At 45.8% G+C, this 26,835-nt stretch overlaps 1 protein-coding gene across 6 annotated transcripts in view; it reads left to right on the forward strand.

Moving 5' to 3' along the window:
* The window catches only part of robo2 (roundabout, axon guidance receptor, homolog 2 (Drosophila)), a 620,252-nt gene that overhangs the window by 544,433 nt on the left and 48,984 nt on the right, over positions 1–26,835 (forward strand). For all 6 annotated transcript variants that reach the window (XM_072259833.1, XM_072259836.1, XM_072259834.1 and 3 more), the window contains 2 exons: positions 9,904–10,164; positions 19,511–19,722. In XM_072259833.1, coding sequence (XP_072115934.1) covers positions 9,904–10,164; positions 19,511–19,722 — 473 coding nt within the window. The remainder of the gene's footprint in view (positions 1–9,903; positions 10,165–19,510; positions 19,723–26,835) is intronic.

The raw sequence follows: 26,835 nt of genomic DNA on the forward strand, positions 1-26,835 counted from the left end.
TCAGAAACGATGAGTCGACGTTTCGGGCCAGAACCCTTCGTCAGGACTGAAGAATGAAAGATGGGGAAGGATTTGAAGAATGCTTTTAGCTTCAGTTGAAAGACCAGTAATTTGAAAGACAAAGGGGTGGGGGAAGGGAAGCATTGACATCATAGCCCTGAAAACAATGGGTAGTAGAAGAAGGAGGCGGAACCATGGGGGAGCTGGGGGAGGGGGCGGAGTGACATAGGGATAGAGGAAGGGAGGGGGAGGGAATTACTGGAAGTTGGCGAATTCTATGTTCATACCAAGGGGCTGGAGACTACCTAGACGGTATATGAGGTGTTGCTCCTCCAACCTGAGTTTAGCCTCATCATGGCAGTAGAGGAGGCCATGTATAGACATATCTGAATGGGAGTGGGAAGCAGAGTTGAAGTGGGTGGCTACCGGGAGATCCCGTCTGTTGTGGCGGACGGAGTGGAGGTGCTCGACGAAGCGGTCCCCCAATCTGCGTCGGGTTTCACCGATGTAGAGGAGGCCACACCGGGAGCACCGAATGCAATAGATGACCCCAACAGACTCACAAGTGAAGTGTTGTCTCACCTGGAAGGACTGTTTGGGGCCCTGAATGGTGGCAAGAGAGGAGGTGTAGGGACAGGTGTAGCACTTACGCTTACAACCCTTACTTGACGAAGGGTTCTGGCCCAAAATGTCGACTCATCATTTCTGACTGATGCTGCCCGACCTGCTGAGTTCATCCAGCGTACTGAAGGTGTTGGTTTGATCACAGCATCTGCAGATTATTTTGTGTTGTTGATAATTATTGAGTTTGTTCATATGCTCACATTTACTTAAATTTGATTATTGACGTTTGCTCATGTGACCATTGTTGATTGCTCGTGGATGTTTGCACTAGTGTCTTGTAAGTTGTTGGTTGCTGTTGTGTAGTCTGTTATGGTATTGTCCTGTGTTTGATGCTTGGCACTGAACCACAATCAATTCTGGTGTGTTTCACCCACTGGCAATAAAGTGATTCAGATCCTGATCAGAATTAGGTTTTATTTTCACTGACATACATTCATCAAATCTGTTGTTTTATGGCAGCAGGACAGTGCAATGCATAAAATTTACTGTAAATTGCAGTAAGAATATGTAAAAATAAATCAGTAACCCTAACCCTTATGTTTTTGGAAAGTAGAAGGAAACTGCAACACCCAGAAGAATCCCATGATGTGGTCACGTGGAGAATATTGAAACTCCTTACAGACAGCAACAGGAATTGAACTTCAATCGTTGGTGCAGTAATAGTGTTACATTAATCATGCTGCCCCCTGATTAGTAAGGGCATCAAAAGTTATTTTTTTATTTAGATACAGCACGGAATCGGCCCTTCTGGTATTTCGAGCCACGTCACCCAGCAACCACTGATTTAATCCCAGCCTAATCACAATGACCAACTAACCTATCAACCAGAGAGGAGAAAGGGATATGGGCCAAATGCAGGCAATGGGATCAGCTCACTGACAACAGAGACAAGTTGGGCTGGACGGCCTTTTTCCATGCTGCATGGCTCTATGACATCCCAATTAATTTCTTTACGAACAATACATTTATGAATTCAAACCACTACAGTACTATAGCACAATCATATTACAAACAAAAAACAGCAACAACCAGGCAATTCATGATTAAAAGAAATGAAACAAAATCATTCCCATCCTTATTGAAAGGACTAAATAGAGTGGATGTGGAGGAGATGTTTCTTCTAGTGCAGAGTCTAGGATCAGAGAGCACAGCCTCAGAATAGAGTGATGTCTATTTAGAACGGGGACAAGGAGTAATTTATTTTGACAGACATGGCGAACCTGGTGAATCTGAGTGTGGTCACGTGGCCAAGTGGTTAAGGCATTGGACTAGTGACCTGAAGGTTGTGAGTTCGAGTCCTAGCCAAGGCAACGTGTTGTGTCCTTGAGCAAGGCACTTAATCACACGTTGCTCTGCGACGACACCGGTGCCAAGCTGTATGGGTCCTAATGCCCTTCCCTTGGACAACATTGGTGTCGTGGAGAGGGGAGACTTGCAGCATGGGCAACTGCCGGTCTTCCATACAACCTTGCCCAGGCCTGTGCCCTGGAGAGTGAAGACTTTCCAGGCACAGATCCATGGTCTCGCAAGACTAACGGATGCCTTTACGGTGAATCGGTGGAATTCATTGCTGTGGAGTTCTTGGCTGTGGAGGCCAAGTCATTAATTATATATAAAGTGGAGGTCGATAGGTTCTTGATTAGTAAAGACCGTAAGATATAAGAGCAGAATTAGCCCATCAAGTCTGATTTGCAAAATCGTAGGGAGAAGGTTCTTGGGAAACTGAAAGGTCTGAAGGTAGATAACTCATCTGGACCGATGGTATACACCCCAGAATTCTGAAAGATGTGGCTGAAGAGATCATGGAGGTATTAGCAATGTTGTTTCAAGAATCTCTAGATCTGGAATTGTTCCTGAAGACTGGAGAATTGCAAACGTCACTCAACTCTTCAAGAAGAGAGAGAGGCTAGTAGTTGGTACGCGACTGGTAACAGTTTGCCTCCCAGGTGCCAGGGTCCGAGGTGTTTCTGGATGCATCCAAAATATCGTTAAAATATCGTTAAAAGGGAGAGTAAGCAGCCAGAGGTCGTGGCACATATTGGTACTAATGACATAGGAAGGAAAAGGGGGGAGGTCCTGAAAAAAAGAATATGGGGAGTGAAGAAGGAACATGAGAAGCAGGACCTCAAGGGTAGTAATCTCGGGTTTGCTTCCTGCCGGTATCTCCTACCTGATGGCAACAGTGAGAAAAGGGCATGCCCTGGGTGCTGGAGGTTTTTGGTAATGGACACTGCCTTTCTGAGACACCACTTCCTAAAGATGTCCTGGGTACTTTGTAGGCTAGTGCCCAAGATGGAGCTGATCAGATTTACAACCTTCTGCAGCTGTTTTGGTCCTGTGCAGTAGCCACCGATACCAGAGAGTGATGCAGCCTGTCAGAATGCTCTCCACGGTACAACTATAGACGTTTTGAGCGTATTTGTTGACATGCCAAATCACTTCAAACTCCTAAAAAAGTATAGCGGCTGTCTTGCCTTCTTTATGTTGGGACCAGGTTAGATCCTCAGAGATCTTGACACCCAGGAACTTGAAGCTACTCACTCTCTCCACTTCTGATCCCTCTATGAGGATTGGTATGTGTTCCTTCATCTTGCCCTTCCTGAAGTCCACAATCAGCTCTTTCGTCTTACTGATGTTGAGTGCCAGGTTGTTGCTGTGGAACCATTCCACTAGTTGGCATATCTCACTCCTCCCTATGCCCTCTTGTCACCACCTGAGATTCTACCAACAATGGTTGTATCGTCAGCAAATTTGTAGATGGTGTTTGAGCTAATATCATTCCACTCTTCAAGAAGAAAAGGAGGCAGAAGAAAGGAAATTATAGGCCAGTTAGCCTAACCTCAGTGGTTGGGAAAGTGTTGGAGTCTATTATTAAGGATGAAGTTTCGAGGTACTTGGAGACTAATGATAAAAGAAGTTAAATTCAGCATGGTTTCTACAAAGGGAAATCTTGTCTGACAAATCTGTTAGAATTCTTCGAGGAAGTAACAACCAGGGTGGACAAAGGAGAGGCAGTGGTTGTCATTTACTTGGATTTTCAGAAGACATTTAATAAGGTGCCGCACATGAGGCCGCTTAACAAGATAAAATTCTATGGTGTTACAGGAAAGATACTGACATAGATAGCAGAATGGCTAACAGACAGGAGGCAGCAAGTGGGAATAAAGGGGGCCTTTTCTGATTGGCTGCCAGTGACTAGTGGTGTTCCTCGAGGGTTAGTATAGGGACCACTACTTTTCACATTGTTTGTCAATTTGGACAATGGAACTGAGGGCTTTGTGGTAAAGTTTGCAGATGATATGAAGGTAGGCAGAGGGTTAGCTAGTGCTGAGGAAGCAATGTGATTGCAGCAGGACTTAGACAAATTGAAAGAATAGGCAAAAAAGTGGCAGATGCAATAGACTATTGGGAAATGTATGATAATGCATTTTGGTAAAAGGAACAGTAATGCGGACTATTATCTAAATGGGGAGAAAGTTCAAACATCAGAGGTGCAAAGGGACTTAGGATGCTCAGGTAAGACTCCCAGAAGGTTATTGTACAGGATAAGTCTGTGGTAAAGAAGGCAAATGCAATGTTGGCATTTGTTTCAGGGCGAATCGAATATAAAAGCAAGGAGATAATAGTGAGCCTTTATGAGACACTAGTCAGGCTGCACTTGGAGTGTTGTCAAATGTTTTGGGTCCCATATCTCAGAAAGGATGTGTTGTCATTGGGGAGACTCCAGAGGAAGGTTCACGAGGATGATTCCAGGAGTGAAGGGGTTAACATATGAAGAGATTTTGGCAGCTTTAGGCCTGTACTCACTGGAATTTAGAAGAATGCAGGGGGATCTCATTGAAACCTATTGAATTTTTGAAAGAACCAGATAGGGTGGATGTGGAGAGGAAGTTTCCTATGGTGGTGGGTATCTAGAACTGAAGGAAACATCTCAAAGTTGAGGGGCGAACCTTTAGAACACAGGCAAGGAGGAAATATTTTTAGCCTGAGAATAGTAAATGCATGGAATGCTCTGCCACAGTCTATGGTAGAGGCCAAGTCCATTTGTATATTTAAGGCAAAAGTTGAACTTTTCCTGATCGGTCAGTGCATCAAAGGATATGGTGAGAAGGCAAGAGCATGGGGTTGAGTGGGATCTGGGAGCAGCCATGATTGAGTGATGGAGCAGACTTGATTGGATGAACAGCCAAATTCTGCTCCTATGTCGTACGGTTTTATAGCAGCCTCCGGACCCATTAAACTCTCTGTCCCTCTCTATGTTTTTCATATTATCTGAGCACTGCCATTCCTCCATTAACTGAGATGGCAATTATTAAGGGCGTTGGAGTTGATTATGAAGGATGACGTCTCAGGGTACTTGGAGGAACATGATAAAATAAGCCGTAGTCAGCATGGTTTCCTCAAAGGAAAGTCTGTTGGAATTCTTTGAAGAAATAATAAGCAGGATAGACAAAGGAGAATTGGTTGTTGTTGTGTACTTGGATTTTCGGAAGGCCTTTGACAAGGTGCCACACTTGACGCTGCTTAACAAGCCATGAGCCAATGGCATTACAGGGAAGATTCTAGCATGGATAAAGCAGTTGCTGATTGGCAGGAGGCAAAGAGTGGGAATAAAAGGAGACTTTTCTGGCTGGCTGCTGGTGACTAGTGGTGTTCCACAGGGGTCTGTGTTGGGACCGAATGTTTTTGTGTCATATGTCAATTATTTGGCTAATAGAATTGATGGTTCTGTTGTAAAGTTTGCAGATGATATGAAGAGAGGCAGAGGACAGGCAGTTTTGAGGAAGTAGGGAGGCTACAGAAGGACTTAGACAGATTTGGAGAATGGGCAAAGAAATGGCAGTTGGAATACAGTGTCGGAAGATGTGTGGTCATGCAGTTTGGTAGAAGAAATGAAAGGGTTGATGATTTTCTAAATGGAGAGAAAATACAAAAAAAAAACTGAGGAGCAAAGGGATTTGGGAGTCCCTGTGCAGGATTCCTAGAGGTTAATTTGCAGGTTGAATCTGTGGTGAGGAAGGCAAATGCAATGTTAGCATTCATTTCAAGACAACTAGAATATAAAAGCAAGGATGTAATGTTGAGACTTTATGAACTACTGGTAAAGCCTCACTTGGAGTACTGTGAGCAGGTTTGGGCCTCTTATCTTTGAAAGGATGTGCTGAAACTGGCGAGGGTTCAAAGGAGGTTCACAGAAATGATGCCAGCATTGAATGGCTTGTCATATGAAAGGCGTATAATGGCTCAGGGCCTGAATTCACTGAAATTGAGAAGAATAAGGGGGCAACCTCATTGTAACCTATCGAATGGTGAGGTTAAGGATGTGGGGAGGATGTTTCATATGGTGGGAGAGTATAAGAGCAAAGGACACAGCCTCTGAATAGAGGGATGTCCTTTTAGAACAAAGCTGAGGAGGAATGTCTTTAGCCAGAGGGTGTTCCATCTGTGGAATTCTTTGTCACAGGCAGCTGTGGAGGCCAATTCTTTCTGTATATTTAAAGCAGAGTTTGATAGATTCTTGATCAGTCAGGGCATGAAGGGATACGGGGAGAAGGAAGGAGATTGGGGCTGAGAGGAAAATTGGGTCAGCCACAATGAAATGACGGAGCAGACTCGATGGGCCAAATGGCCTAATTCTGCTCCTATACCTTATGGTCTTATCGCAGCTGATCCATTGCTCCTTTCCTGCCCCCCCTGCTAATTAGGCTATAATGCAGCCAAATGGCAAGAAGCTTCCCCCTCAGATATGTCAATAGGTGCTGTAGCCTAGTACACCGCATGTACAAATGGTACATGGTCTTGTACACAATGTCACACTTGACGATAAGAAACATCAAAGTTTATCTGCTCAGGGGTTCACATCCCTGCCCATTCCACTCTACTCTCAGATGAAAAAAATCCACCTCTTTCAAAAGAATAGGACAAGGACAGTGGGCTGAATGCCCTACTCCTGCACCACACAATTCATTGGGACCATTGACTATCAAAACGAAGGCGCATGTTAAAAGATTAGCATGCCAGTCTCAACCCTGTCACTCGGTCTGAGTGAGAAGAGGGTACTTTGATGATTGAATAACAACACTGAGAATGATTTGACACACTTTTCCAAATGAATCAATTATCCAAAGTGAAATTGTATTTAACCCTGCTAGTAAAGTGTAGAGAGGGGTCACCACCAAAACACCATTTAATATTCGGGAGGAGTGGAGAGAGGTCAGTGACTGACGCATTCTGGTAATGATGTAATTATTCTTCATTCCGCAGTATCATCTCAACTTCACACACAGTTTAGTAAATTAGGATTCTATCATCTTGTAAATTTTAATTACTACCATTGAGAATATTGCACAGGGCCCCGAGGGCTAAATCACTGCAAATGCTGGAAAACTAAATTAGCAATAGAAAATGCAAGCAGACATTAATCTACTTACAGAATGGTCAATCAATTGTCTGATGAATTTTAGCATCAGCATTTATAAGGAGTGTTTACTTTACATTCAACCCAGTTACTGATCGTCTAAACTCCCACTTTTGCAAGGAGAGGGGGTATTTAAAAACAACACACACAAAAACTTAAAATAAAATAAATGTTCCACAGCATTTGTGGACAAAGGACTGAAGTTAATCTATCAGTTCTGAGAAACTGATGGCACTGTGTTTAACATGCCCTGGGAGTGTGTGATGGGACAGTGTAGAGGGAGCTTCACTCTGTATCTAACTGTGCCTGTCCCGGGAGTGTGTGATGGGACAGTGTAGAGGGAGCTTCACTGTGTATCTAACTGTGCCTGCCCCGGGAGTGTGTGATGGGACCGTGTAGAGGGAGCTTCGCTCTGTATCTAACTGTCCCTGCCCCGGGAGTGTGTGATGGGACCGTGTAGAGGGAGCTTCGCTCTGTATCTAACTGTCCCTGCCCCGGGAGTGTGTGATGGGACAGTGTAGAGGGAGCTTCGCTCTGTATCTAACTGTCCCTGCCCCGGGAGTGTGTGATGGGACAGTGTAGAGGGAGCTTCGCTCTGTATCTAACTGTCCCTGCCCCGGGAGTGTGTGATGGGACAGTGTAGAGGGAGCTTCGCTCTGTATCTAACTGTGCCTGCCCCGGGAGTGTGTGATGGGACAGTGTAGAGGGAGCTTCGCTCTGTATCTAACTGTGCCTGCCCCGGGAGTGTGTGATGGGACAGTGTAGAGGGAGCTTCGCTCTGTATCTAACTGTCCCTGCCCCGGGAGTGTGTGATGGGACAGTGTGGAGGGAGCTTCGCTCTGTATCTAACTGTCCCTGCCCCGGGAGTGTGTGATGGGACAGTGTGGAGGGAGCTTCGCTCTGTGTCTAACTGTCCCTGCCCCGGGAGTGTGTGATGGGACAGTGTGGAGGGAGCTTCGCTCTGTGTCTAACTGTCCCTGCCCCGGGAGTGTGTGATGGGACAGTGTGGAGGGAGCTTCGCTCTGTGTCTAACTGTCCCTGCCCCGGGAGTGTGTGATGGGACAGTGTGGAGGGAGCTTCGCTCTGTGTCTAACTGTCCCTGCCCCGGGAGTGTGTGATGGGACAGTGTGGAGGGAGCTTCACTCTGTGTCTAACTGTCCCTGCCCCGGGAGTGTGTGATGGGACAGTGTGGAGGGAGCTTCACTCTGTGTCTAACTGTCCCTGCCCCGGGAGTGTGTGATGGGACAGTGTGGAGGGAGCTTCACTCTGTGTCTAACTGTCCCTGCCCCGGGAGTGTGTGATGGGACAGTGTGGAGGGAGCTTCACTCTGTGTCTAACTGTCCCTGCCCCGGGAGTGTGTGATGGGACAGTGTAGAGGGAGCTTCACTCTGTATCTAACTGTCCCTGCCCCGGGAGTGTGTGATGGGACAGTGTAAAGGGAGCTTCACTCTGTATCTAACTATGCCTAACTATCTTCACTTTGTGTCTAGTGTGTGTTTGCAGATTCTAGGCTGTTAAATAAGAGAGTCTACAGTTTAAATCACTAATCCCCTTTCCCTCATTCTCTTCCTGTAAAACACACCGTAATCCTACTTTCAATGGTTTGTTTTCCACTAAATCATGCGCTGGTGGGTGTGCCTCCTGTGATTTGCCTCAGGATGTTTACTGTGTTTGAAGCAGAGTATAAATATAACAGTCTCAGAAAAATAACAAATATCTGAAAGACAGAGCAAGAATCTTGTATGGATGCAGAGTGTGGATCCAAAACACTCTCTGTTCCTTTACCTGCACAGACGCTGCTTCACCTGCTGAGTTCCTCCAGAAAGTTGTTTGTTGCTCCAGGTACCAGGCCAAGCTGAAGGTGACACCACAGCATCTTCTTAAATCCGTCTTCCCCTACTGAGGCAAAGACTGCTGGCAGCCGCTCGCCAGAGTCCTCTGTCCTGGGCCGATAGAAAGTTGGTCTGTCCTGTGACTTTCACTTTCACAACACAAATTCATACATCTTCTAGGCAAAGATTCTTCCTTTCCCAGAAAAGTTTCTGTTTAGTTCGTAATGACCAGTGTTCAAAAAAATTTGTGCTATGCAACTTTTTGCCCAGTGACAACAACATGAATAATATATATGGAGGTAATCATTTCAAAGCTATCAAAACAGTGTCAATAAGAACGTTGGTCTCCTCTGTATTTGATCATTTTTGCTCTCGTTCATCTGCACTCCCACAAAACATACAGATCAGGCCTGTAGCAGGTATTGAAGGATTTTCTCGCTGGACCTTTTGCACACTGCCCATATATGATTTGCTTGCTAAATGACTCTTTAAAAAGTCGAGTTTCCAAATATCACTCCACTTCTTCTTCCTTGCAAATTCTCCAGCACCATTTGCATTGTGATACTATGCACAGGTACCCACCATTTTCTGTATTGTATATAAATATTCCGCACATTCCTGACCTCTTCAACTTTCGGTGTAGCAGTTTCTACTGTTTCATTAAGCCATTCAGCTTTAAACAAATTAGCGGTTCTTTTGCACTTCACGCCCTTTGCTTGTTTAGAATTTGACATAGCGAATCAATAATTTCTTCAATAAAAAACAGTATGAATATGCCCGTTCTAAAATCTGCAGTCAAATCATCGCAATCTCCATGTTGTCACCACACAAGGGGTGATACGTACTGTCCCATTGCAAGGCTGGAATTAAGCTTGTACAGGTTGGTTCAGAAACCTAATGGTTGAAGGGAAATAGCTAGTTGGTTGTGAAATTTAAGTATCTCATGTGTCTGCAAACACTATAACCAGTTGTACTTGACAATTACTAATTTTACCTTTTCTTTGTGCTCCTCCCCCTCATGGACTGTAGCTATGACAGTGATGGCTGGTGCCCACCTCCACCTGTGAAGTCCTACCTGCACCAAGGCATGGAAGACGAACTGGAGGAGGAAGAGGACCGGGTTCCTACACCCCCCATCCGAGGTGTGGCTTCCTCACCTGCCATATCCTTTGGACAGCAAAGCACAGCCACACTCACCCCATCTCCTCGTGAAGAGCTGCAGCCCATGCTCCAAGCCCACCTGGACGAGATTAGCCGAGCTTATCACTTTGACATCTCAAGACAAGCCTGGTAAGCATGGGATACTCCAGACTGAGTTCAATGCCTTGCTTTGTACGTTCATGAGCAGTTACTTAGTGAAGGACGCTGCTGGGACTTGAGGGTCTGGGTTATTGGGAAAGGTTGAATAGGTTGGGATTTTATTCCCTGGAGCACAGAGGAATGAGCGGAGATCTTACAGAGGTATACGGGTTCAATTATCACAATTAAGAGAAGGTATATTGTGGGATTCTCCAAGAGGACCACAAGCTTGTTGTGCTTTGGAGGCTTGCGTGCCTCAGTGACCGGGAGACTTACGCTGGTGGGAGTTAGTGCTTCATGCTGTGGCTCCTGGTATGGTGACCCATGCCAAGCAGATCAAATGGTAGAGGTCAGACTAAGAGTGGTCCACTGGTCCTCCAGGTTCGGGGGTTCCACTCAGAGCTAACAACCCTGACAGTTGTTATGGAAACAGCAAAGAAGAATCGTTCTACATCTGAGTGTGATGGTATTCCTGAATCTCCACCCAGAACTTGCATGACTGACAGTACGAAAAACGAGTTACTGACATGATGAAGGAAGCCCTGAACACTGCCAGAGATGGCATTGCTGCCGTAAATGGCAGTGGCGTGACGGACAGTAGGTTAGATTATTATATTTAAGAAAAGAAAAGGATGGGAAGGCAGAAGACCAGATTTTGAGAACTTCTGGACCCTGGGCTCTTTCCAGTTTACTTACTGCTCAATTTGATTCACTGATGATGCAATTGCCTCTGCTCTCCATTCTGTCCTGTTCTACCTGGAAAATGGGGTCTCATTTGCCAGACTGCTGATTATAGATTTCAGTTCGGCATTCAACACCATCATACCCCAGAAACTGATGGGAAATCTGTCCTCGCTGGGCCTCAACACCTCCCTCTGCAATTGCATACTGGACTTCTTAACAGTAAGGCCACAGTCAGTCCATGTGGGCAGCAACATCTCTTGTCCGGTTACGCTGAGCACGGGTGCTGCCCAAGGCCGTGCGCTCAGGCTGCTGCTATCCACGCTGCCGACACATGACTGTGTCATAGGATCCAGCTCGCAACACTGTCATCAGGCACAACAGTGGTTGGCCTTATCAAGAATGATGATGAGACGGAGTATCGAGAGGAAGTGGAGTGGCTGGTGGATTGGTGTGAGAAGAACAACCTAAGCCTGAACATGGAGAAGACAAAGGAAATCATTGTGGACTTCAGGAAGGTACAAACTCTCTCCTCCATAGAGAGAGTTAAATGCACCAAGTTCCTGGGAGTTCACATCACGGATGACCTCACCTGGTCCCTTAATATAACCTCCCTGAACAAGAAGGCACTGCAGTGCCTCCACTTCCTAAGAATATTGAGGGAAGCAAGGTTCCCCTGCCCCCACCATCTTAACTGCGTTTACAGGAGCACCATTGAAAGCATCCTGACAAGTTGCATCTCCATCTGGTGTAGGAACAGTCAAGCATCAGACCAGAATTCCCGACAAAGGACTCTGAGAACAGCTGAGAAGATCATAGAGGTCTCCCTATTATCCATCAGGGATATTTATCAGGAGCACTGCATACGCAGGGCCCTTAGAATATTAAGGTATATTAAGGATCCCACCAATCCATCCAGCATCCTCTTTGACTTTCTACCATCAGGCAGGAGACTATGATGCATAGAAACAAGAACAGTCAGGATGAGAAACAGTTTCTTCCCCTGGCCTTTAGGCTTCTGAACTCCCTGCTGCATCGTATTCAAAGTGTCACTAGTTAACCTGTTCCGTACCTTACAATATTTAATATTAATGCATTTTAGTTTGTTATTTATGTGTGATTCGTCTGTACCTTCATAAGTTATCGTATGTGATGTGTGTTATGTGCACTGCTCTGCTTTACACCCTGGTTCAGAGAAACGTTGTCTCATTTCTATATACATTATATGGTTATATACATGTATGTAGTTAACTGACAATAAACTTGACTTGACTTGAGACAGAGTGAATGCAAGCAGGCTTTTTTCACCGAACCTGAGTGAGAGTAGAACGAGAGGTCATGGGGAATCTGAGGGGAACTTCTTCACTCAGAGCCACCAGTGGAAATGGAGGAGGAGGGTTCAATTGTAACATTTAAGAGGAGTTTGAGTACGTACATGGATGGGAGGTGTTTGGAGGGATCCAGGTGCAGGTAAATGGGACTAGGCAGAAGAGCAGGTCGGCACAAACTAGATGACCAAATGGATTGTTTCTGTGCTGTAATCCTCTGTGACTAAGGATCTACGTGCTTTCAAAGGGTTCACCAGCAGTTCACTGATTCATAGGAGCAGGAATCTCTGAAAGAAATATTTATTCCCTTTCCTTTTCAAGAATTGCTGTTGTAAACACACTTCCTGTTTCTAAACCACACTTATCTTAACAACACCTGCTCGGAAAATTCTTCTGGAAGAAGGGACAGGAGAAGTTCACTCAACCTCTCTCTTTTTCCATTCCCTATTCTAGTTCTCCTCTCTTACCCTTTTCCTTCTCCTCCTCCTTCCCTTCACATCCCTCTGATGGCCCTCCTTCTGTCCTTTCTCCAATGGTCTACTGTCTTTTTCTATTCGACTCTTCCTTCATTAGTCCTTTACCTCTTCTACCTAACCCCTCCCAACTTTTTACTCATAAGCCCCTCTGACCCCGACCTTCCACTTATCCCCATACCTGCTCTCACCATCACCTCCTAGCCTGCTCACTTCCCCCTCTACCTTCCTTCTTATTCTGGTTCCTACCCCCTTAATTTCCAGTACAGATGAAGCGCCTCGGAAGAACATTGATCTCTTCTCTCACCCTCATGATCTGTCCACTATCTTCCCCCCAGTTCCCTGTTTCTTTCCATTTATTCCATTCTCCTCTATGATAAGATTTCTTCTTCTTCAACCCTTTACCTCTTCCACCTATCAAATCCCTGTTTCTTAATTCATCCTGTCTTCCCCACCCACCCATCTTCCCCCTCACATGGCTTCATCTATCATCTCACAGCTTCTCAAATCATTCCTCCTCCCTCACTCACCCATCATCCCTCCTCACCTGGTCCTACCTATCACCCTCCAGCTTATACGCTTCTCTTCCCCTCACCTTCTTATCCTGGCTTCTGCTCCCTTCCTCTCCGGTCCTGATGAAAGGCCTTGACCATAAATGTCAACTGATAATTCCTTTCCATGGATGCTGTGTAGCCTGCTGGAGTTCCTCCAGCATTATGCATATGTTACTCAACCCCTCAAGCCTGCCACTCTGTCTGGTCAGGATCAGTGATTATACTTCCTGACTTTCAAATCCCGCAGTGTTTTATTCTCCGACCATGAGATTGGAATGCCACTGGGACACCCACTCTCCATCTCAAATTAGTTCTGCACTGATCTTCTGCAGGTTGATTTCACTGGACCATTAAGGAATAATTGATGAACATGGAACAGTATAGTACAGGGACAAGCCTATCAGTCTCCAATATTTGTGCCAAATTGTACTGAATCTCTTGTGCACACACACACTATCCATTCCCCACATAGACATGTATGTATCTATGTGCATTTACTTGCATGAAGGGCTATTGTGCTATAAATTGTTGACGAAATTTGTTCTCGTATGCTTTTACGTCGGTCTCAGGTTCCATTACTCGGTAATATACACGCATTACAAATGTGTTTACGTCTAATGACCATTCCATGCGTGTCTTCCTTCTCTAAACCGCTCGAGTGGACTCAGTTGTAAGTGGACGGTACCCCTAAGGAACTCCCGCAGCAGTCACAGCCTGCGGTGTTAGTAGGCTACTCTGAATGCTGGCTCTATTGTATCGTTTTTGGGTTCCCCGGTGCCTGCCCGCTTATTCAGCAGTGCAACACTAGCAAGTCGCTTACCGTCCTGCCCAGCGCTATCTCCGGGCATGCTCTGGTGATCCCCAGGCAGTGTCCGTATCACCCTGTTCCCTAGACATCTCCCCATTTCTGAAGTGAAAGGGTATTGCTTTTTATACCTAGAGGCAGGTTTTAGTTTCAGCCACCCCTAACATGGACACCGACCTGAGCACCGCCCAGCCTGGGTACAGACGTTTCTGTTTTGGTCTGTTGGTGGTATATTGTTTCCCAGCTGCCCTGTGTATATGCAGAGCTTTCCCCAGTCCACCACCCGGGGACAGAAAACCCAACGGGTGTCTATCGATTATAATTATTATTATTGCCTGTTACGCAGCTGACATTTAGGGCAGCAGTGAAGGTCCACCATGCATGGAGAAGTTTCCCCCCACCTTTAATCCTAAACCTATGAACTCGAGTTCCAGTCCCACCCATCTGTAAGGACTCTGTATGTTCCCCCTGTGAACCGTGTGGGCTTACTCTGGTTTCTTCGCAACAGTCCAAAGACATACCAATTAGTGGGTTAATTTGTCATTGTAAGTTACCCTGTGATTAGCCTAGTGTTGGCTTGCTGAGCAAGGTGGCTTGTTGCCCCAGATGGACCTGTTCAGCACTGTACCTCTAAATAAAAATGAAATAAATAACTGAATAACCCAAGGGGTAAAGTCGAACATGCATTCATCTTATCTATACCCCTCATTGTTGTGTATAATGCTATAAGATCTCCCTCATTCTCCTGCGCTTCAGAGAATAAAGTCTCACTAATTCCGTCTTTTCCTCTAACTCAGTGTGAGGTGTTGTAGTTTGGGAGGACAAACCAGGGTAAGACTTACACAGTGAACAGTACAGCAGTAGAACAAAGGGATCTGGTCCACAGGTCCATAATTCCTTGAAAGTATTGCCGCAGGTAGACAGGGTGGTAAAGAGAGTTCTTGGAACATTGACCTTCATAAACCAGAGTATAGAGTACAGGAGAGGGGACATTTTGTTGAAGGTGTGTAAGAGTTTGGTGAGGCCTAATTTGGGGTGTTGTCTGCAGTCTTGTCACCTACCTAGGATATCAGTATGATGGAAAGAGTGCAGAGAAAACTTACAAGGATGTTGCTGGGATTTGAGGATCTGAGTTACAGGAAAGGTTGAATGGGCTGGGATTTTATTCCCTGGATTGAGGGAGAAGGAGGGGAGATTTGACAGAGCTAACAGAATTATGAGAGCTAAGTGCAAGCAGGATTTTTCCACTGAGGGTGGGTGAGATTAGAATTAGCAGTCATAGCGTAAGGGTGAAAGGTGAAATATTTAAGGGGAAGCTGAGGGCAAGATTTCTCGCTGTGAGGGTGGTGCAAATGCGAAATGAGCTCCCAGCAGAAGTGGTGGGTGCAGCACTTACCGTGATGTTATTACAGTGCCAGCGGCCCAGGTTCAATTCCTGCCGTTGTCTGTGAGGAACTTGTCCACTCTCCCCACTACCGCACAGATTTCCTTTGGGTGCCCTGGTTTCTTATCACGTTCCGCAGATGTACAGGTCAGCAGGTTAACTGGACACACGGGTGTAATTGGGCAGCATAGACTTGTTGGGCAGGAAGGGCTGTTACTGTTCTGTGTTTCTAAATTAAAATTAAATTACAAATTAGTAATGCGGGTTTGATTTAAAAGACTTTTGGATAGGTACATGGATGGAAGGTGTATGGAGGGCTAAGCTCCAGGTGCAGTTCGATGGGACGAGGCAGACTAACAGTTTGGCATGTACTAGCTGGGCTGAATTGCCTGTTTCGTAGTCATAGTCATACTTTATTGATCCCGAGGGAAATTGGTTTTCGTTACAGTTGCACCATAAATAATTAAATAGTAATAAAACCATAAATAGTTAAATAGTAATATGTAAATTATGCCAGGAAATAAGTCCAGGACCAGCCTATTGGCTCAGGGTGTCTGACCCGCCGGAGGAAGAGTTGTAAAGTTTGATGGCCACAGGCAGGAATTACTTCCTATGACGCTCTGTGTTGCATCTCAGTGGAATGAGTCTCTGGTTGAATGTACTCCTGTGCCCACCCAGTACATTATGTAGTGGATGGGAGACATTGTCCAAGATGGCATGCAACTTGGACAGCATCCTCTTTTCAGACACCACCGTCAGAGAGTCCAGTTCCATCCCCACAACATCACTGGCCTTACGAATGAGTTTGTTGATTCTGTTGGTGTTTGCTACCCTCAGCCTGCTGCCCCAGCACACAACAGCAAACACGATAGCACTGGCCACCACAGACTTGTAGAACATCCTCAGCATCGTCCGGCAGATGTTAAAGGACCTCAGTCTCCTCAGGAAATAGAGACGGCTCTGACCCTTCTTGCAGACAGCCTCAGTGTTCTTTGACCAGTCCAGTTTATTGTCAATTCGTATCCCCAGGTATTTGTAATCCTCCACCATGTCCACACTGATCCCCTGGATGGAAACAGGGGTCACCGGTGCCTTAGCTCTCCTCAGGTCTACCACCAGCTCCTTAGTCTTTTACACATTAATCTGCAGATAATTCTGCTCACACCAGCTGTTGTGAGCTGTTTCTGAGCTGTTGTGCTCTATGACCCTATGACTCGGTGACTCAGGTTGTCAGCCAGAGACCACAAGCGGCAGATCTAAAGCAGAGATCTCAGTAGCATGGGCGGTAATTCACAAAAGCAGCCCATTAATTTTGATTGCCCATCATTACACTACCTGCGATTAGTTTATTTCGTGCACTGTAGTTTTTAGATTGCTGATTGCACACTGATAAAATTTTAGTGGCTGTGAGTTAAAAACCATATCAATGTCTGTGGACTAGAACCAGTGTTGTTGCTACTCAGCAGCCTGTGTCCGTAAAGTGAGGCTGTTAATAACCTACTTTGTGTTGCCATAAAGGAATTTAAAAAGCTATTCAAGATTGTTTAATATTTCCAGTACACAAGTGTAAAGGAGAACAAAATAATTGTCATTGCAGATCCAATGCAGCACAAAAAACACAATAAGATAAAGAACCCAATAATGATAAAAACACAATAAATATAAACACATAAGATAGCCTGTATACATAGATTGATTGTATGTCCATAAAGTGAGGCTAGACACAGGCATGTCTGTACTTAAAGTGACTCTGACAGGAAGTGATAAAGTAGTGATTGTTGGGGTGTGGAGGGGTGGGTTAGTGGGTGGAGGTGATGATCAGCCTTTCTGCTTAGGTAAGTAACTGCTTTTGAGTCTGGTGGTCCTGGTGTGGTTGCTGTGTAGCCTCCTCCCTGATGGGAGTGGGACAGACAGTCCATGAACAGGGTGAGTGGGATCCTTCATGATGTTGCTGGCCCTTTCTGTATATATGTCCTTGATGGTGGGTAGGCTGGTGTCCGGTGATGTGTTAAGCAGATTTGACTACCCATTGTAGAGCCTTCCTGTCCACCACAGTGCCGTTTCTGTACCACGCCTGTTTCACTTCCTCCGTCACCTCTATCCAGGACCCCAAGCCGTCCTTCCGTAAGACCATAAGACATAGTCATAGTCATACTTTATTGATCCCAGGGGAAATTGGTTTTCATTACAGTTGCACCATAAATAATTAAATAGTAATATGTAAATTATGCCAGGAAATAAGTCCAGGACCAGCCTATTATCTCAGGGTGTCTGACCCTCCAAGGGAGGAGTTGTAAAGTTTGGTGGCCCCGTGCAGGAATGACTTCCTATGACGCTCTGTGTTGCATCTCGGTGGAATGAGTCTCTGGCTGAATGTACTCCTGTGCCCAACCAGTCCATTATGTAGTGGATGGGAGACATTGTCCAAGATGGCATGCAACTTAGACAGCATCCTCTTTTCAGACACCACCGTCAGAGAGTCCAGTTCCATCCCCACAACATCACTGGCCTTACGAATGAGGAGCAGAATTAGGCCATTTGGCCCATTGAGTCTGTTCCACCATTCAATCATAGCTGATAATTTTTATCTCCTCTTCAACCCCATTTCTCGACCTTCTCCCCATAACCTTTGATGCCATGTCCAATTCAGAGCCTGTCAATATCTGCCTTAACTACACCTGGCCTACACAGCTGCATATGGCAACAGTTTCCACAAATTTACCACCCTCTCGCTAAAGAAATTTCTCCCCATATCCATTTTAAATGGATGCCCCTCTATCCTGAGGCTGTGCCCTCTTGTCCTAGACTCTCCCACCATAGGAAACACTACTCTGTCTCGTCCTTTCAACATTTGAAAGATTTCATTGAGATCCCCCCTCATCCTTCTAAATTCCAACGAGTACAGACCCAGAGCCATCAAACGTTCCTCGTGTGATAAAACTTTCATTCCTGGGATCATCCTTGTGAACCTCCTCTGGACCTTCTCCAATGTCAGCACATCTCTTCTAAGAAGAGGAGCCCAAAACTGTTCACAATACTCAAGATGAGGCAACACTTGACCAGCGAATCTGCTTGGGTCATCCACTGTTCCGGTGCTCTCGATGCAGCTTCCCTGTATTGGTGAGACCATTTGTAAATTGGGGGACCCGTTTCATTGAGCACCTCCTCTGCACTTGCCAAAAGTGGCCCAACAGTTTTATTCAGATTCCCAATCCCTTTCCGAAATGTCAGTCCTGGTCTCCTCTTGTGTCACAATAGGCCACCCTCTGGGTGGATGAGCAGCACTTTATATTCTGTCTGAGTAGCCTTTAACTTAATGGAATGAATATCGATTTCTCCTTCTGGTTAAAAAAAAACTCTCCTGCTCCAGTGGTCTTCTATTCCCCATTCTGGCCTCTTACCTCTTCTCACCTACCTATCACCTCCCACCGTGTCCCCTCCTCCTTCTCTTCACCACATCCAGTGTACCTAGGCTTTTCAATATTCAGTAGGCTTTAATTTGGGTGGGAAGAGGTTTGTATTCTTTACTAGGATGCTGCCCAGATTAGAAGGCGAGAACTGGAAAGTGAGTTTGGCCAGATCTGGGTTGTTTTCTTTTTCTGGAGGGGCCATGGCTGAAATTTGTAGAAGTTACTGAGGTTTATAAAATTATGAAAAACCAAGAGTAGACATTTATCTTCTTCCCCAGGTCAAAATGTTTAATACTGAGGGCAGACATTGAAGATGAGAGGGGAAAGTTTGAAGGAGATGTGCGAGGCAAGTTTTTCCACACAGAGAGCGGGGGGCTGCCAAGGGTGGTGGTGGAGGCAGATATAATAGTGGTATTTGAGAGGCTCTTTAGACAGGCAGATGAATATGCAGAGAATGGGGGAATAAAGACCATTTTAGTTCAGCACATCATCATGGGCGGTAGGGACTGTTCCTATGCTGCACTGTTCTATACTGTTCGAGTGTTGCAGAATGATAGTTGGGAGGACAGACACTCAAACTCTCTGACCATGGTCTAAGTTTCTATAGTTCCATTTGATTTTTGGTTCCATAAAAATAATCTTCCAATGTTTTCCCAATAAAGGCACTTTGCTCAGTAAGAAAATATTGTGTTCTTCATGCAGGCAGATGCAGGCCAGCTCCCTCCCTCCACAGGCCCCGGCTTTACCCTTAGGCTACATCTCCGGAACGTTAATTTCAGACATAGAGACGGACGTACCCGAGGAGGAGGAGGAGGATGAGGATGAGGAAGAGGCTTTGGAGTTGGCCAGACCTCTGCGAGGAATGGGGCATACCCCAGGATCCAGCATAGACAACCTCGACAGCTCGGTCACAGGTAAGCAGGCCTTTGGATCTGGAAGGGGTATGGGTATGCAGACTGAGCCCATCACTAAATTATCTGGGCATCGGGAAGGAACAAACACTCATAAACTTTGGATTTTGTGAGCCTCTGATTTACTTGTTCAGTGCATAATGAGCTGAACATCCATCAGGACTGGAAAGGACAGGGGAATCTCACAGGGGCAAACATTAGACTGTGGAATAAAAGAAAGGAGGAGGGGAACCAGATGGAAGTACTAACCTGTCCTATTAGATTCCTTCTTCTTCAGCTCTTTACCTTTTCCACCTATCAGCTCCCAGCTTCACACATCCTCTCCTCCCCATCACCTGCCAGCTTTCACTCCTCCTCACGGAACAGGGCAGTACAGGCCCTTCGGCCCACAATGTTCTGCCAACGTTTTAGAAAGATGGAAACATAGAAAACATACAGCACAATACAGGACCTTCAGCCCACAAAGCTGTGCCGAACATATCCTTACCTTAGAACTACCTAGGCTTTACCCATAGCCCTCTGTTTTTCTAAGCTCCATGTAGCCATCCAGGAGTCTATTAAAAGACTCTATCGTTTCCACCTCCACCACCGCTGCCGGAAGCCCATTCCACACACTCACCACTCTCCGCATAAAAAAACTTACCGCTGACATGTCCTCTGTACCTACTTCCAAGCACCTTAAAGCTATGCCCTCTCGTGCTAACCCTTTCAGCCCTGGGGAAAAGCCTCTGACTATCCACACGATCAATGCCTCTCATTATCTCGTACACCTCTATCAAGTCACCTCTCATCCTCCGTCGCTCCAAGGAGAAAAGGCCGAGTTCACTCAACCTATTCTCATAAGGCATGCTCCCCAATCCAGGCAACATCCTTGTAAATCTCCTCTGCACCCTTTCTATGGTTTCCACGTCCTTCCTGTAGTGAGGCTACCAGAATTGAGCACAGTTTTGACCTACTCTAAGATCAATCTAATCCTTCCCCTCCTGCACAGCCCTCCACTTCTCTATCATCCATGTGCCTATCTAAGAGTTTCTTAAATGCCCCTAATATATTTGCCTCTACCACCATCCTGGCAGCGTGTTCCGTGCACTCACCAATCTCAGTGTAAAAAACCTTCCTCTGAAGTTCATACATCTGTTATGTGCTGTGTCATATGATGTAGGCGATCATGATGTTTCCATGACCATGATTGTTCTTGCCGAATTTTTCTACGGAAGTGTTTTTCCCTTTCTTCTGGGCAGTGTCTTTACAAGACGGGTGACCCCAGCCATTATCAACACTCTTCAAAGATTGCCTGCCTGGCGTCAGTGGTTGCATTGCCAGGGCTTGTGATGTGCACCGGCTGCTCGTACGACCATCCACCCCCTGCTCCCATGGCTTCACGTGACACTGATCAGGGGGTCTAAGCAGGTGCTACACTTTACCCGAGGGTGACCTGCAGGCTAGCAGAGGGAAGGAGTGCTTTACTCCTCCTTTGGTGGAGATGTATCTTCATCCAGCCAACCAATACCTCTGACATCTCCCCTACAATTTCCTCCAATCACCTTAAAATTATGTTCACTTTTATTAGCCATTTGCACCCTGGGAAAAATTCTCCTTCCCCTACCTTTTTATGATAGATTCTGCCCCCTTTCTTTCCAGTCCTGAAGAAGGGTTTTGCCTTCATCATTTATCAACATAGATTCTGCCTGACCTACTGAGTTCCTTCAGTGTTTTGTGTGTGTGTGTGTTGCTCAAGATTTACAGCATCTGCAGAGTTTCTTGTTTTTCAGTCATACACCTGTGTATTTTTCTATCGATGTTCATCTTTCCATCATTGACCACAGTACTTTAACTTTCCGTGATTCTATTCATTGTACCTACAGTACTGTGCAAAAGTCTTAGGCACGTATATATAGCTAGGGTCCCTAAGACCTTTGCACGGTTCAGCGTTTGTCAACGTGGACTAGAGAGGGAGTTTTGTAGATCTGGTGGGAGCAAAGGATGTTGAGATGGCAAGGGTGGAGTGCTGTGGGAAGGGTGACAGAGAAGGGGTGCTGTGGCACGGGTGCAGGCACATTCAGCCCCGAGGCACCAGGCAAGGTAATTTGCTTCAAAAGAATGTCTCTCTGGTGCTTCCCACTCCCTCCCCTCTCCCTTCCCCTTTTCCCAACCATGATTCCCCTCACCCTGCCCCCTTCCCACAATAGAGACCCCTATCTGAATAAGGTTTATCATCACTCACATGTTATGAAATTTGTCTTTTTCTCACAGCATCTGTATAACACAATACAAAAAATTACTACAGTACTGTGCAAAAGTTTCAGGCACCCTAGTAATAACTATATATAAGACTTTCACACAATTCTGTATAATCTAATTATCACCTCTTTATCCATCTTCTTTCCAATGATTTATGTCCATTTGTTTTTCATTCCTCTCTCTCTCTCTCTCTCTCCCTCCCCCCCCCCCCCATTTCATTGTGACAATGTCAGTCTTGATTTAACAATTCAGGCGTCTGTGGATCCAGTCCCCGGACTAGAATTGGAGAATCAATGTGTGCTGACCAGTTGCCACACTGACACGCGGATAAGTCATTGCCACAAGGCATTACCCTTTGAAAGTTTCACTGATACCATTCGAAAGGTTCAAAGTACATTTATTATCAAAGTATGTCTACAGAGTACAACTCTGAGATCTCCCACAAGCAGCCACAAAACAAGGAAGCACCACAGAAGCCATTCAAGGAAACATCAAACACACAATGCACGAAGCAAGAACAAAATAGTGTAAATGGCATAAAGTGAGCGGACAACACATCAAACCAGGGTCCAGTGGTATTCATTTTAGTTCGGTTCAGTGCTGCGCCACGAGCCCACTACAGGGCACAGAGCCATTCTTCATTGCAGAGCACCATCCGCTTCAATGACCCCAGTCAAACCGCTCAGAAACAGCAAAAATAAAGAGTGACTAGAGTTCAGAAACGCATGCAACAAGAACCTCGAATTTGCCTAAAAATGAGTCCACATCCATGAGCCTCTCTGATCAATCCTTGCAAAGTGGAATCCAAGACTTCTGGACTTTCCTCCTACAGCAGTGAGTGAGAGGGAGAGGAAGATTGGTCACACACAGACATACAGTGCCAAGCACCCAGCTGTCCTCCACTGTCATCCCCATCGACTTCAACCTTGCTCAATGCTTCAGTTGGAGAGAAGCAATGGAGTCAATCATGGGCTTGCTCCCTGTCTCTAGGCTTCCAGGCACTTTGCTCCAAATCTCACCGAATTCCCTCGGAGACAGCAAGGTAAAAGATTGCTCAATCATCCCAAAAAACCCACTGTAAGAATATAACTGACAGGTCCCAATCACTCACAGCTTAGGAGCAGAACTGTGGTTGCAAGACGAAGAGGTAAAAGAAGTAGCTTTGTGAACTGGCAGTCACACGTCACCTCTGGTCGCTTTTTTTCACTGGCACAATCTTGAAAAGAAGGGATGTTATCCTTTGCCTCCTACAACAACATAGCTGACCTAATAAATTTCAACAAGCGGGATCCTGCAGATGCTGGAAAACCAGCGGAACACACACAAAATGCTGCAGGATCTCAACAGGTGTAACAAAGGATCTCATCCAGAAACATCGACAGTTGATTCCTTTCCATAGCTGCTGCCTGACCTGCTGAGTTACTCCAGCATTTTGTGTGTTTTGCTCTGTTAAATCTTATGCCATTATATTTTATAGGATGAATATTGGCTCTTTATTCAGTGATTAAGGGTATGGAAAGCGTTCAAACATTCTTACCATCGATAAACTATTCAAATTCTCTCAGCTTCTCACAATTTCAGTAGTACAGCAGAAGCTTTATTTTATATCTAACTGACCTAGAAGTGTGTGATGGGACAGTGTAGAGGGAGATTCACTCTGTATCTAACTGTCCCTGCCCTGGGAGTGTGTGATGGGACAGTGTAGAGGGAGCTTCACTCTGTATCTAACTGTCCCTGTCCTGGGAGTGTGTGATGGGACAGTGTAGAGGGAGCCTCACTCTGTATCTAACTGTCCCTGTCCTGGGAGTGTGTGATGGGACAGCGTAGAGGGAGCTTCACTCTGTATCTAACTGTCCCTGCCCCGGGAGTGTGTGATGGGACAGCGTAGAGGGAGCTTCACTCTGTATCTAACTGTCCCTGCCCTGGGAGTGTGTGATGGGACAGTGTAGAGGGAGCCTCACTCTGTATCTAACTGTCCCTGTCCTGGGAGTGTGTGATGGGACAGCGTAGAGGGAGCTTCACTCTGTATCTAACAGTCCCTGTCCTGGGAGTGTGTGATGGGACAGTGTAGAGGGAGATTCACTCTGTATCTAACTGTCCCTGTCCTGGGAGTGTGTGATGGGACAGCGTAGAGGGAGATTCACTCTGTATCTAACTGTCCCTGTCCTGGGAGTGTGTGATGGGACAGCGTAGAGGGAGATTCACTCTGTATCTAACTGTCCCTGTCCTGGGAGTGTGTGATGGGACAGTGTAGAGGGAGCTTCACTCTGTATCTAACTGTCCCTGCCCTGGGAGTGTGTGATGGGACAGTGTAGAGGGAGCTTCACTCTGTATCTAACTGTCCCTGCCCTGGGAGTGTGTGATGGGACAGTGTAGAGGGAGCTTCACTCAGTATCTAACTGTCTCTGTCCTGGGAGTGTGTGATGGGACAGTGTAGAGGGAGCTTCACTCTGTATCTAACTGTCCCTGTCCTGGGAGTGTGTGATGGGACAGTGTAGAGGGAGATTCACTCTGTATCTAACTGTCCCTGCCCTGGGAGTGTGTGATGGGACAGTGTAGAGGGAGATTCACTCTGTATCTAACTGTCCCTGCCCTGGGAGTGTGTGATGGGACAGTGTAGAGGGAGCTTCACTCTGTATCTAACTGTCCCTGCCCTGGGAGTGTGTGATGGGACAGTGTAGAGGGAGCCTCACTCTGTATCTAACTGTCCCTGTCCTGGGAGTGTGTGATGGGACAGTGTAGAGGGAGCTTCACTCTGTATGTAACTGTCCCTGCCCTGGGAGTGTGTGATGGGACAGTGTAGAGGGAGATTCACTCTGTATCTAACTGTCCCTGCCCTGGGAGTGTGTGATGGGACAGTGTAGAGGGAGATTCACTCTGTATCTAACTGTCCCTGACCTGGGAGTGTGTGATGGGACAGTGTGGAGGGAGCTTCACTCTGTATCTAACTGTCCCTGTCCTGGGAGTGTGTGATGGGACAGTGTAGAGGGAGCTTCACTCTGTATGTAACTGTCCCTGCCCTGGGAGTGTGTGATGGGACAGTGTAGAGGGAGCTTCACTCTGTATCTAACTGTCCCTGCCCTGGGAGTGTGTGATGGGACAGTGTAGAGGGAGCTTCACTCTGTATCTAACTGTCCCTGCCCTGGGAGTGTGTGATGGGACAGTGTAGAGGGAGCTTCTCTATGTATCTGATCTTCAGATGTGCTTATTGAGCAATGAAATGGAAACACTTTTCTACTTTTCTGAGACGCCTTTATGGAGTGAAGTTTACTGGTGACTAAATCCACTTGACATTTTATCCAGTCCAACATCTTCCACTGACGAACTCTATAATTCTCCCCTTTAAAACTATCCTGAGATCTTTTCCTGTTGGGTTCACAGTTTCACAGACTTCAAACAAGAGTTATCCTCTTGTTAAGGAAGACATAGAGACCCTGTCTTAGCTCATAAAAATGTTAATACAGCAATTAGCTAAGTCATAATGGTCAATGTGCTCACTCCCCATTGGTTTATGGATCTCGGAGTACACGTTGAAGGGCCAGAGTTATCGGACACAAATAAGCCTATGGAAAATTTAATGAGCGATCATAAATTGATCTTTATGTCAAAGATGTAATCAAATCTCAATAAGACACTATATTATCTTGGAATTTTGCCTCTCAGGTACAGGTTGAAGGAAATGTTTAATATCCAAATTAAAATCCCCCTATAGAGACTGGAATTAATTTCAATGATAATGTGCTTGGTTTGATTAGAGATAACTGCTTAAAGATCCAATGAGCTTTCCTGGCCACTCTGTCCTGCAGAGCTGATGTAACCAAGCAGGGTTAGAAAGCCATGAATTAGATCCTTTGTGGTTCTCAAGAGACTCCAGTGCACAATATCACACCAGCTGGTCAATGTATTTGTTTATGTATTTATTATTTATTTATTTGGAGACACAGCACACAATAGGCCCTTCCAGCCCAAAGAGCTGCACTGCCCAGCAACTCACCTATTTAACCCGGCCTAATCACAAGACAACTTACAATGACCAATTAACCAACTAACCGGTACGTCTTTGAACTGTGGGAGGAAACTGGAGCACCTGGAGGAAACCTACATGGTCACAGGGGGAACGTACAACCTCCTTATAGATGGTATCAGAACTGAACTCTGAACACCGCAATGCCTCGAGCTGTAATAGCATCTTGTTAATCATGATGCTACCATGGTACCGTAGGTTGCATGAGTGACCATGATAGAGCTGGCCGAGTTTACAACCTTCTGCAGCTTCTTCTGATCCTATTTATCTAGATAATAATGTGGTAAATTGGATCAGCAAGTTTGCTGATGACACTAAGATTGGAGGCGTTGTGGACGGCGAGGAAGGCTTTCAAAGTTTGCAGAGAGATCTGGACCAACTGGAAAAATGGGCCAGAAAATGGCAGATGGAATTTAATGCAGACAAGTGTGCAGTGTTGCAGTTTGGAAGGACAAATCAAGGTAGGACATGCACAGTAAATGGTAGGGCACTGAGGAGTGCAGAAGAACAAAGATCTGGGAGTTCAGATACATAATTCCCTGAAAGTTGCGTCACAGGTAGACAGGGTTGTAAAGAAGGCTTTTGGCATCCTGGCATTCATAAATCAAAGTATTGAGTATAGGAGTCGGGAAGTTATGAGGAAGTTGTATAAGACATTGGTGAGGCTAAATTTGGAGTGTTGTGTACAGTTCTGGTCACCTAATTATAGGAAAGGATATCAGTAAGATTGAAAGAGTGCAGAGGAGATTTACTAGGATATTGCCGGGTCTTCAGGAGTTGAGTTACAGGGAAAGATTGAACAGGTTAGGACTTCATTCCTTGGAGCATAGAAGAATGAGGGGAGATTTGAC

Source organism: Mobula birostris, chromosome 6, assembly GCF_030028105.1.
Source record: "Mobula birostris isolate sMobBir1 chromosome 6, sMobBir1.hap1, whole genome shotgun sequence".
NCBI classification, from domain to species: Eukaryota; Metazoa; Chordata; class Chondrichthyes; order Myliobatiformes; family Myliobatidae; genus Mobula; species Mobula birostris.